The 12,443-nt window shown below is 36.3% G+C and overlaps 2 protein-coding genes across 3 annotated transcripts in view; one reads left to right on the forward strand and one right to left on the reverse strand.

Annotated features, from left to right (window-relative positions):
• The window catches only part of inpp5a (inositol polyphosphate-5-phosphatase A), a 183,580-nt gene extending 171,339 nt beyond the window's left edge, over positions 1-12,241 (forward strand). Inside the window, exons 15-17 of one of the 2 annotated variants that reach the window (XM_087802985.1) lie at positions 247-334; positions 1,948-2,767; positions 12,032-12,241. In XM_087802985.1, the coding sequence (XP_087659111.1) occupies positions 247-327 (81 nt within the window). In that variant the 3' untranslated portion in view covers positions 328-334; positions 1,948-2,767; positions 12,032-12,241. The remainder of the gene's footprint in view (positions 1-246; positions 335-1,947; positions 2,768-12,031) is intronic. The other variant, XM_087802983.1, reaches the window with a different exon arrangement.
• Positions 4,696-7,486, reverse strand: nkx6-2 (NK6 homeobox 2). The gene is made up of 3 exons (XM_087802986.1): positions 6,862-7,486; positions 6,620-6,792; positions 4,696-5,506 (listed from the first exon to the last, which is right to left on the reverse strand). Exons 1-3 carry the CDS (start codon positions 7,313-7,315, stop codon positions 5,258-5,260), a joined length of 876 nt encoding a protein of 291 aa, XP_087659112.1. The 5' UTR covers positions 7,316-7,486; the 3' UTR covers positions 4,696-5,257.
• Positions 12,242-12,443: the final 202 nt, after the last annotated feature.

A 12,443-nucleotide genomic window follows, 5' to 3' on the forward strand; every position in this document is an offset into this window, starting at 1 on the left:
AATCTCGCAGTAAATCTTTTTTGTTCCGTATTTCTAGATTATGCATATTTTTTACAACTACTTACAAACGTCTATAGTTTCTAGACTAAAATGAATGTTATTATTTGTCATTGTGTCAAAATAAAACTCTCTCTCTCTTTCTCTCTCTCTCTCCCTCCCTCCCTCCCTCTCTCTCTCCCTCTCTCTCTCTCCCTCCCTCCCTCTCTCTCCCTCTCTCTCTCTCCCTCCCTCCCTCTCTCCCTCCAGCCCGTCTTCCTGTCCTTCCGAACCCCAGCGGGGGCAGGTAAACCTAATGCAAATAAGCACAAGTGTTGTGTGGTGCAGTGATGTCGTGGTAAATATTAATTTCCTTCTTCATTACAATTCACTCATTCAACTGTTTTTCTTTGACCTTCTTTGACCTTCTTTGACCTCACGACCTTTTTGCACAAGGTGAAGATGCATCGTCCTGCAGAGTCACGATAATCTCACGAGCGTCTTAAAATGCCGACGTCATTCTAAGACGCCGATGTCGACGCGTCACGTCACGACCGTCGCCGCCAGACCAAAAGAGCTGAGCCACAAGGCAATGTTCGTCATCTGTGGTCAGAAGCTTTGTAGCGACTCGAGAACAAGATCACAGATAGAAGAGATGGAAGAGAGACTCGCAGTAGAACCCGTGGATGAGGCTCCCAAATAAAACTCACCAGACAAATTTTAACCATAGATTTATAATATTAACCTTTATTGTGAAGGTTTTTGGTCTAAATTGTGAGGAGATCCCGGGTCAGACCCAGATAGAGATAAAGTTTTTTATTAACTTGACTTGAACGGATGGAAAAATCTGTCTCTAAACTTTGACTTTATTCACTTCAATAAATTAAAAAAGTTAGTAAAAGAAAAACATTAATGAAAAATTACTTGTATATATATATTTTTAAACCAGGTTGTGTAAAAATTTTACATAAACCGTAAAATGGTTGAAAATAAATGTATAATTCAACGATGGAAGTACTTTATTTAATGATTAGATTAATTAAGTTACCAGTGGGTGAAATTTAGAGGAAAAAAATACATAAAATATATATATATATATATATAAAAATAGTAAATTATATATTTAGAACTGAAGTTCAAATATGTATTATTTAATGTACTGTATAAACGATAGCTTCATAAAAACAAGAACAAAGTGCAAAGGACGACAAAGTGCAAAAAATAAAGAACATAGATCAATGGAAAAAATGCAAGGAAAAGGATACAAAGATTAATTTTGATCTTTTTATAAGTTGAAAAACTGGATGTAATTTAGAGAAAAAATACGTAAAACAATAATATTACGGTAGTTAATGATATATTTAGAACTGAAGTTAAAATATGTATTATTTAATATAAGTAAGTAAGTAATTTGTATTTATATAGTGCTTTTCATACCAGGGTCACGAAGCACTTAAACAATCAAAACAATACTCAATAAATGTATAGATAGATGGATGGATGGATACATAGCAAACAATAGCTTCATAAAAACAAGAACAAAGTGCAAACAAAAGTACAAAGTGCAAAAAATAGAACATAGATCAAAGGAAATAATGCAAAGAAAAAGTTTTGATCTTTTTATGATTTGAAAAAGCTGAAAAGTGAATAGATTATATATATATATATATATATACACTTCATTCTAGAAAAAGTTCCTTGTCGTCGTTTCTTAAAAGAAAAGTTTAACAGTGACTAGAAGTCAAAGTGAGCTCTGGCTGACGAGACATTCCCGCGTCAGGTGGTAGAAACCATCTCTTCAACTTATCGACCTCCATCTCCTGGTCGCGGCGGCTCCCGGTCGTGAGGCGACGCGTCGACATCGCACACAAACTTGAGCTGCATCTTGAATAAAACAAACTAAAAAGAACTATATAAAACAATGTTCTTCAACCTGGATTCTTAACTTGTGCCTCGTCTCCGGCTCCGCAGGGAAGAGTTGCCAAGCGGGCGACCAGATATTCCGTGAAGCGCCTCTGTGAGAACACGAGGAGCGACACACACTCACACACACACTCACACACACACACATCTACACAGCAGTGCTGACCAAGTCATCCTGACGCCTCATCCTCACCCCTCCCCCCTCCTTAAAAAAAAAAAAAGTCATTTTCTCTCCATAAAACACTTGTTGAGATGTGGACGAGCGGCCGACGCGGACACATCGCTGACCTCACCGTTGCCATGCAACCCCCCCCGAACCCCTCCACCCCCCCAACAAAGAAAGAGGTCGACCGACCGACTGGACGGACGGACGGGACTTTGCCAAAACTCTAAAAAATCGAAAAAAGCTACTACATCACCGTCGTCTTCGCTCGTGTTTTTAAAAGTTTAATGAAAAAAAAAGAAGTGCAATGCAACAACTTGTATGTCCTTAGTTTCTTTGTACAGTGGACAGTGTAGGTTTTAACGCTTTTTTGTTTTTGTTTTTCTGTCGGAATGAAAAAAAACACCTTTTAGATCTTATTTCGTCGTCGTGTGCACAAACACTCTGCCTGACACCGTCTCGTTTTATATCCTTTTTAAGAGATAATTTATGATTCGTACCAAAGCGGAGTCGGTGGATCCGCCGTGAATGTTTTCAGCAGTGCCATAGAAACATGCAAGTATATAAATATATATATATGTGTATACAGTATATATATAAGATGTTTCCGCTCTCACCGTATGTCGTTATAACTCTAACTTATTTCTACTTAATATTATGAATGTGATATTTTTAGTTTGGGTCCTTTTTTTTTTTTTTTTTTTGGTGCCAAGTCACATGTCCAGGTTTAAGACTTTAGGAGTTTTTTTCCATGTAGCCTTCGACACTACAGTGTGCGGACGATCCTCACTGAATATTTTAAGTTTTTACTCTTTTTTTTTTTGTTCGTCCCTTGTGTGAGTTGTAAACAAAAGAAAAAAAAAATTCCTGCTTGTTTTCGTTCCTGCCGCAGTTTTTCTTTCACTCCATCTTTAAAGAGTCAGATAAGAGATTTTTATGGTCCGTGTAAACGCCTCCGGACCGGACTGTAGGTGATGCAGTTCTCAAGCAATAAAAACCGATAGAGCTCAAATGTTTGTCTCTTATTTCCTCCATAAATACACGTTGAGATGCTGCTGCTGCTGCTGCTGCTGCTGCTGCTGCTGCTGCTGCTGCTGCTGCTGCTGCTGCTGCTGCTGCTGCTGCTGCTGCTGCTGCTGCTGGTCGATGACTCTTCAACTTCTGGTCATTTAATGACGAAAACTTAAGATTTTTACAATTTAAAAAAGTTTATTTAACAGCTTAAGATTGTTTGGAAGATCATGAGGACTTTTTTTTCCAAGATTATTATTGAATTTATGATTATAAACTCATAAAGAAATGTTAAATAAGTATCACTTTCTATCCATAATGAAATAACATGTATTTTTCTCTTTTTTTTTTTACTTGCTTATTCAACTTTTTGTGAAATAAATACATTACGAAATATTATTTATTTATTTAAATTAAAAATACTCGTTAATAAACGTTATATATTCCTTAATTTGCTTTATTTAAAATAGTGTTTAAGCAAATATAATATTACATTTTAATTATCTAAATTAATAATCGTTGGTAAAGCTTACAATCTATTTTTTTTAATGGATTAATGTCAGTTTTTTTCGTGTACTACAGATATATTCTAGTTGTTCATAAATATAGTAGTAGTAGTAGTTAGTAGTAGTATATAGTATATTTGGTAGTTTTGATTTAAATTAAGATTTAGTTCAGTTTCTATACTTTAAATATTTACTTGCGTACGAAATTTCGGAACTAAAAATACAAATATTATGTATTTATAGTTGAAGTTGTGTCCTTCCCATCTGTGTTTTTTTAGGTTATTTTTTTCTTTATTCTTCACAATAAAGGGTAATATTTAAACGTTTATTTGGGTTTATTTTCATCTTATTTTCTTTCGACTCAGGATCTCCAGACACTTCGCTCACGTTTTCGTCAAACCTCTTGAACGATACGGTTTAGTTTTTCAAATTTAAACGTCGCAACTTTTAAAAATGTTGTATTTTTCGCTTGATGTCTAATTATTTCTTAAAATAATTTGCTTATATTAGATATTTTATAAACACTATCAAGTTTTTTTTGTGTGTGTATTTCTGAGGTTACTTTTCTTCGTATCCATCCATTTTGTTCTGAAATTAAAGAACTTTTAAATAACATTTTATTTATATGGATACACAGAATAGATAGTTTAGATAGTTTCTAATAAATGATAAAATACGAGGATATTTTACAAATAAAACTGGCGTAAATAAAATACAACAATAAAATGTATTAACTTCAAATCTATTTTATTATAATGATATCCCACTATTTACTAGTTTTTATCTTAGATTCACATCAGGTACTGTCGTTTTTCAGTTGGATGTATCACGAAAAATATGGATGTATTCTGCGCATGCGTTTTGTTTTTTCCTAAAAATGTTCAAAAATAAATAAGAAAAACATGACTCGATGTTTTTTGTTAAAAAATATATCCTTTAAATCATCTTTATTTATCAATTGCTGTTCAGTTTCTGTCCCTTAAACACGAGGTTATGGTTCAAAACTACAACCGCTTTTTGAAACAGTTTAAATTCAATCTTTTAATGGTTGTTTTTACTTGTGTGTGTTTTAACACAAACCGAATTAAACGCATGAAATACGGAAACGGAAGTTGCGTGATAGTCATGGATTTATCTTTAATTAAATTACATTCATTAAAAGTCATCGTAACACAACAAAAATAAAGGCTTGTTAAATAATTTATTCATAATACAAATCTCCTCTGACTCTGCAAAAGCAACAGAAAAGATGAAACGAATTATTATTAATTTTTTACACAGATTATTTACAGCGTGTGTGTGTGTGTGTGTGTGTGTGAGAGAGAGTGTGTGTGTGGAGCAGAAGCAGCAGGTGAAGAGAAGCACATAACTTATTCAGTAGAAAATCTATATGTACACGTGACCCTGGTTCTTCTGAGCTTTACAAGCCGCGCGCGCGCACACACACACACCTGGAAGTTTTAAAACATGCGTGTTATTTTTGGATGTGGACACTCGTGACGTCACGCCTTTTTTTTTTCTTTTTTTTTTGGGCGAGAAATGGGGCCTTCCACTGATCCAGTCCATGTGTGTGTGTGTGTGTGTGTGTGTGTGTGAATATACACTCCTCGGTAGAAACACTTGTTCTTCTCAAGTGTCGGTCCAGTTCTGGTTCTGATCAAGTCTTTTAAAAGAAGCATCACAAGGTGTCCGAGCTGTTGCTGCAGGGACTGACCAGGGCCAGGCTCGTACTCTTGTGCTTCTTCAACAGTCTCGTGATCTTCTCGTCGTCCGAGTTGGGGTCCAGGGGCTTGTTGTACTCGTCGTCCTCCTCGTTGTCCGAGCTCTCCTTCAGCTTCTCCGTCTCCGAGTCGTGCTTCTTCTTGGCCGTCGCCATCTCCGCCGCGTGCCGCTTCCGCCACTTGGTCCTGCGGTTCTGGAACCAGACCTGGAGCAGGAGGAGGAGGAGAGAGACCACAAGGATGCTCAGCAGGTGTCACCAGAACCGGAGCAGAATTTTTAAAATAAATCCAAAATGAATCAAATCCCGATGAACCGTATCTCTTATATTAAATCAATTAAATGTATTACTTCCTATTTTTATTAATAATAACGGGCGTGATTATCACAATATTTATTAAACATTTATTTTATTTTTTACATCCGCCATCTAATGTGTTGTCATAATAAACATGCATATAATGCGTAAAAGAATAAATAAAATTGGAGCATTCATTTGTAAAAATGTGTAGGATTGTAAGTTGAATTAAACGCGATAAACTCATGTATTTAATTTAATTCGCTATAAACAAATAAAAGGAATAAGTTCTGTCTCTTAAATAAATTAAATGAATCAACAAATGTAGTTGTTACGCATTATTAAAATAACATAATTCAATATATTGTTTTCTACCGTGTTATTATCTGGTTTAAGGTTTAAACTAAATAAAGAATAAGCAAATAATATCATGTTCGAAAATGAATAATAAACGCATGTTCTCATCTTAATCTACAATATTTATTTAATATTGTATCTGTATCATGTTATATAAGTGAAGACACTCAAAGTTAAATTAAATATGGAAGTGTTTCCGATTTATTGTAATTTGTTGCAGTTTAATCATTTTAATTTCGTTAAAAATATATATTTTTTACGAGGATTATCTTTAAATTAACACAAATATCAGTGAGATAATATCATATTAACCACTGGTCAAAGAAGCGTAATAGACTGCACGTTACATTGACGTTTTAATAATGAAGTTTTATGTATTTTTGTGTATTTTCTAAAGCATAATATAACGAGACAACATTGATAACCTGTCAAAGTACAAACACGTTATATTTACTGTGGCAGCATTTGATCATACGTTACTGTAAAATGTATTAAAGTGATAATAACTTGAGAATATATTTGCTTAGATTTCTTTTACGCTAATAATGTAAGTAAGTAAATAAGTAATTTGTATTTCTAATTAATTGTAATGTTTAATTGAAACGACACACAAACAAGACCAATAAAGTGGTTTTAAATGTGACATTTTAAGTCGTGTCTTCTCACCTTGACTTGGCTCTCGGTCATCCCTAAAGAATAGGCCAGTCTGGCTCTCTCGGGTCCCGCCAGGTACTTGGTCTGCTCGAAAGTTTTCTCCAGAGCAAAAATCTGCTGTCCTGAGAAAGTGGGTCTGGAGTGTTTCTTCTTCCCGTCCTTGTCCAGCATGAGGTTCCCTTGAGCTGCAAGAGAAAAAAAACCCGTTAAGAACCGAGTCTGGATTAGATGTTTGTTTTTTTATTAGTACTTACAAGGACACGGTATCCTCGGGTCCCTCCAGGGGGACCCCTGCATCACCCCGGGCCAGAAGATGGGCGCCCTCCCCGGCAGCTCCGCCAGCGGCTTCGGGTACCGCGACACCGCCGCCGGGCTGAAGTACATCCCCGCGGCGGCGGCGGCTGCGGCGGCGGCGGCGGCCGCGGTGCTCGCCAGTCCGTTTATCCTCGGGAAGCCCGAGAGCAGCTGCCCGGCGGCGGTGATGGGTCTGCCCAGGATGTCGCTTATTCCGTGCGGGGTCCCCGTGGCGAAGTGGGAGTTGAGGCTGGACAGCGAGGGCGCCTTGAACCCCCCGGCCGGGTTCTGCTGCAGCGCGTACGGGAACAAGGACGTCTTCATCTCGGTCATGTTGTGCAGAGCCGCCAGCGGGGTGCTGCCCAGGACGAACGCACTCTGCCGGTTAGACTCCATCTGCCCGATCGCTAACATTGGTCAGCGAGAACCGGGGGAAGAAAAAGCCACAAAAAAAAAAAGGGTCCAAAAAACCTCCTTCAAAAAAAAACTGTCGAATAAAGTCTCGATAAAAGTTCTACAAAGTCCACCTCTCGGGATCTGTAGACGAATCCTCGGTCCCTGGTCGACCTGAGAGAAGTGTTGGTGGTTCTGGGTGAGACCATGAAAGAGATCCTTCTCTGGAGGGACTGACGCGGGAGCGGCTGATAACCGCGCGGGCCACCTGCGCGCACCGCCTTCCTATTGGTCGCCGCCGAGCAACGCCGCGCTGTGATTGGTGGAGAGCCGAGGCTCGTGCGCTGCGAGGCGAGGGGGGGCTTGTTGGGAAAATAAGAAAGTTTCCAAAGAGGGGCTTCAAGAGAAGGTTTATGGACCAGGGAGGTGGACTGGGATCACCTGACACTGGCGTCTTTGTTTATTCATTTACATGTAGATAATGAGCTCGAATATGGAGTTTATTGTTTATGAACTTTTTTTTTTTTTTTTTACTTTTCTACTCAAGTTTAATATTTTTAAAATCATTTTTCTCAAGATATTAAAAAAAGAAAAAGTTTAATTCCTTATTAATGGCTGACTTGAAGGCTCGGTTTTGTTTGTTTATTTCTTATTTAATGTGTTATTTTATTTAATTATTTTATTCTGTAGCACCAACTATTGTGCCTGTATGTGTGTTCACAACACTGGCAATACAGTTTATAATTCTAAAATAAATATTTATTGTCATTTATATTATAATGTTGTTGTTTTTTTTTAAACACACACACGTTCATTTCACTTCATTCATGCAGGTAGAGCTAAGCTAACACATAGCATTCAGTTCCACATTAATCTTTAATTTAAATATGTTTGAAATTAAATTATATTTTAGTGGTTTGTGTGTAAATGACTAGGAATCCTGAAAAAAAAGAGTAAATAAATTACATTAAATGGAACTTGAGACCTTGGCTCGTGCAACAGTTTGTATAGATCTGATACTTAAAGAAACAGTGCCATTGTAGTCGACCGTTACATGTGTTATTACGAGATTCACTAAAGTCACGATTTCTTATATTAGAAACAACAAGTTTCGTTTTTGTACATTTTCATTTTGGTAACAAAAAAAACATCAACAAAAAAGTGCAGATTTACAAAATAATTAATATATACATATATATAATTATAATTAATATATAATTGTGTAGCATTGTTGAGGTGACCGTGAACGCAACAGAAGATCGGAAAAAAACTTAAATATAATTATCAATTATCAACAAACTAACAATTCTTCGTTCACGTGACCTTATTTGCTTCATTTGACACACGTGACGTCATAGTTAATAGTCAATAGTCGCTGGAAACTGTATTAAATGATGAAGTGTGTGTGTGTGTGTGTACGCGTGCGTGCGCGCGTGTGAGAAGCGCGGCCTCCGAGACAGGAGTATAAATAAGAAGGTGATTCACAGTCTCACGTTTTTAATTCTACAAATGGTCTCTTTTTTCGTGGCTCGTCCATCACGTGCGTCATTAACATCTTCATAATCTCTCTGGTTCTGCGGAAACCAAACGGGATTTGAATGTTCTGACCCAGATCGATGACGGAACCGAGCTGGCACCGCCGCCGGATCGTTAGACTCTCCTCAGCTTATTTTAAACTCCAATTTGCGGCGAATATTACAGACACTAAAAAGTGAAGCTTCACTCATCCGTCAGTCGATGGAGAACCTGTCGTCGTTCTTGATGATTCTGATCCTGATGTTGGATCTGAACGGATGACCTTCTTCACCTCACGTCACCTGTCCGTCACAAATATTATAATTATTTAAAGGTACTTTATGAATGTTTTATTTTCTGAATCGAACATGTTTTGATGATTATCGTGTTTAAATCATTTGTATCGAAATTACTTGAAGTTGGAAAAGACAAGAGAAGTGGAATAAAGAGGACAATAGCGGTCTCTAGTGGCTCACAGTTGAAACTGCATCTTCATTCAATTTGCGTCACTCAGATGTGAATAGAATGTGAAGTAAAGTTAAACTGCAGTTAAACGATTGTAAATATATTTAACTGTGACGTATTTTATATATACATATATATATATATATATATTATTATATATATTATTAATATATATTTTTTAATATACCCAAAGCGTCATTTTTCCTCTAATTAATCTTATTTTCCTTCTTTTATCTTTACTTAGTGATACTTATTACAATATTTATTCACTTTCTAAACTTCCTATTTTGTAAATAGCGTCAATTTAAATAAAACTTAAATGAGTTACTTATTATCATTTTGGTGAAATAAACATTTTCTTCTTCTGAATGAGCATAAATAACGTATTTTTTTAAATGATAAATAATGTTTAAGATAAGACATAAATGAGATCTCCATTCATTTTAAAGCGATTTGATAAGTTTGTAATTTAATAAAACAGATTTTTAATGGTTTTATTTGTTAAATAATCGATGCAAAAAAATTCAACAGACGTCTTAAATTCCATTTTAGACAAGTAGAAGCTGTATACGTATACGATGATTTATTTAAAGTTAAGTTTAAGCTTAATACATTCATCATTAAAAGAAAAAGAAAATGTCATGTTCGAATAAAACGTCGATTCTGTTCAATTAAAGATACATTGTTTTGTATTTGGGTGCAAACGTGACAAAAAAGAAGTTGTCAATGAAAAACATTTTGTTGTAAATTGAGTTTAAATCCACGCGCAGCTCTTTGAGATCACGATTACGTCACACGGCTGCAAACAACCGCCACTAGATGGCGGCAAAAGCATGTGTGATATTCATTCGTTATTATTTAAGTTTTTTTTCGAGATTTCTTATTTGTATTTGGCCGGAAGATGGCAGTGAGTGAGAAACGAAAGCGCAGAAGAGAAGTTTAACCACAGACACGTGGCTGAGTTGAGCTGATTCAGAATAAAACTGCTGTTTAACGTGACATTTTACACGTTGGATACAACCAGCTTTATAACACGATATGAATAAACTTAAGATTCTTTTAAAATACCTTTAATGTTGTGAATACTTGTGTCAGTGTGATAATGCTAGCACACAACAGCATGTCGTGTTAAGAGTTTATCTCTAAATCTATCTAGATTGTCATGTATCTTTGACCTTTTAATGGACTATTCTTAGTTCACAGACTTTCAATTTTGGCTCGTCATGTTCCGAAGCCACTCGAACACGTCGTCGGACGAGACCCGAGCAACGGCGACGACACCACGGGTTCCTTCACGGATGCTGATGTTCTCCGCTGAGAGTGAAGCCTCCAACAAAAGCTGCGTGACGTTTTTATCAGACGCACACATCGGCTGTTTGTCTGCTCTGACATAACGGTGTCTGCGCCTAAATGTTACCGTCAGTCCAGGTTATTCTTGGACACCACTTTTTTTCTTTTTTTTTTCCACATCACCGGGGCTGATAAAAGACAGAATTCAGATTCCTTCTCTCCAGCTAAACAAGCACAGAATCTGCTGCAGTTCACGTGACGAATGCAGGGGGCGTCACTGAGTTGAGGTTCTGGAAATCTACGAAGTCATAAGTTAACCTAACAGATGGTTTGATGAAGCTTCATGAAGCAGTGTCATTATTTTCAGTCCACTAGGTGGCGGTCTCTGCTCTAATGACAAATCATTTTTAAACTGATGGCGCCACCTACTGACCTCTGAACAACATGACACTGTTTCATGAAGCTTCATCAACACATCACTAGCTGTCGGTCACATCTTGATATCTTTGATTACTTGTGATGAAATAATCCAGCAGATCATAAATCACACTCGGGGTTCCCCATGGCTCATGTCTCGGCCCTGCTCCTCTTTAACATCTCGCTGTTGGATCATAAACACTGCGATTCATTTTTTAATTTATACCTTGAAATGTATTTTTGTTGATTTAACAACTCTTCTCTATTGGAAACATATATTTACTTGACTTATTTTCATTAGTAATATTCTGTCAAAACAAGGATGAATAAATATGTTTACAGCATATGAATAATGCACGAGGAAAAGTCATTAAAAAGAAAAAGAATAAAAAGAAAAGGGAGAAAAGGAATTTTTATTCGTCCATACCTTAGGGGGAAAATGTAAATTTTGAAACCTGTTGTTGAAGGTAAACATAGATTATTATAAAAATAATAATAATACTTTTAGAAAGTGTGCAGAGAGGAAAACATGTGTGGAAATTAAACATGAACTACTGTCAGAAAAAAGTCAAAATCTAGAAAGAAAAAAAGTAATAAACAAATAGTAAATAATAATAATATTAATTATAATAATTTTGATAATATTAAATGAGACAAAAACAACCTCCTTTCCCACTAGAAATCTACCAAAATTACATTTTCATTTGCCATGGAAAATGCTGCATCTTAGAAAAAATGAATTCATTTTCTAAAGAAACAAATAAATAAATAAGTAAAATAGTATAATTATGGAAAAATTGCAAAAAATAAAATCGTAAAATAAAAACAGCTGAAAATCAAACGGATCAGGAAATAAATTAGTAAAATAAATAAATAAATAAATAAATGTCGCAGTAAGGGAAAGATCAAAGAAAACTATAAAAAAAAAAAAAATGCAAAAATTCCCTTCAAAAGCAGTCCTCCAAGTAAAAATGTGTTCATCTTCAGTCATTTACTCACCAGACTGAAACAGTTTTCTGGTAACTCTTAAACAACTCTTTTCAATTTGAGAGGATTCCCCTTTAATTCCTCTCCTGTCAGCACCTGTCACTCAGAAAGCATTACCCTTTCCCTAAAATGTTAGCGCCTCGACAGAACCAAGCTGAGGAGAATCGCGAGAGATCGTTTGTCAGCGATTTCCACGAAATGACATCCGTGTCCTTTTAATGAGTCACGTTGTTCCAGCGGCGGGAAGATTTTCTCCGGCTGTGATGAGTTTATTGATCTAAAAAAAACACAAAAAAAACAACAACTGTCACTTTGATTTACGAAGATTCTTTTTTTTTTTTTTTTTCGGTGTAAATATGTATTTGACGTGAAGTTATTTGCATGTGCGAAGGTCGCCGGGAAGTTTGTCTCTGAGCGGAGATTAATGGCCGAGGCTCCTGTTGGGCGGGTGTCAAGGGTGACAGGTCTGGAGAGC

The sequence above is a fragment of the Callionymus lyra genome, chromosome 11, assembly GCF_982586985.1.
Source record: "Callionymus lyra chromosome 11, fCalLyr1.hap1.1, whole genome shotgun sequence".
NCBI lineage: Eukaryota > Metazoa > Chordata > Actinopteri > Syngnathiformes > Callionymidae > Callionymus > Callionymus lyra.

Coding starts and splice junctions, on each gene's coding strand:
- nkx6-2 (XM_087802986.1), bottom strand. CDS start 7,315: ATGTTAGCGATCGGGCAGATGGAGTCTAACCGGCAGAGTGCGTTCGTC. Junction 6,793..6,861: donor CCCGAGGATACCGTGTCCTT/GTAAGTACTAAT, acceptor TTTCTCTTGCAG/CTCAAGGGAACCTCATGCTG. Junction 5,507..6,619: donor TGACCGAGAGCCAAGTCAAG/GTGAGAAGACAC, acceptor CTCCTGCTCCAG/GTCTGGTTCCAGAACCGCAG.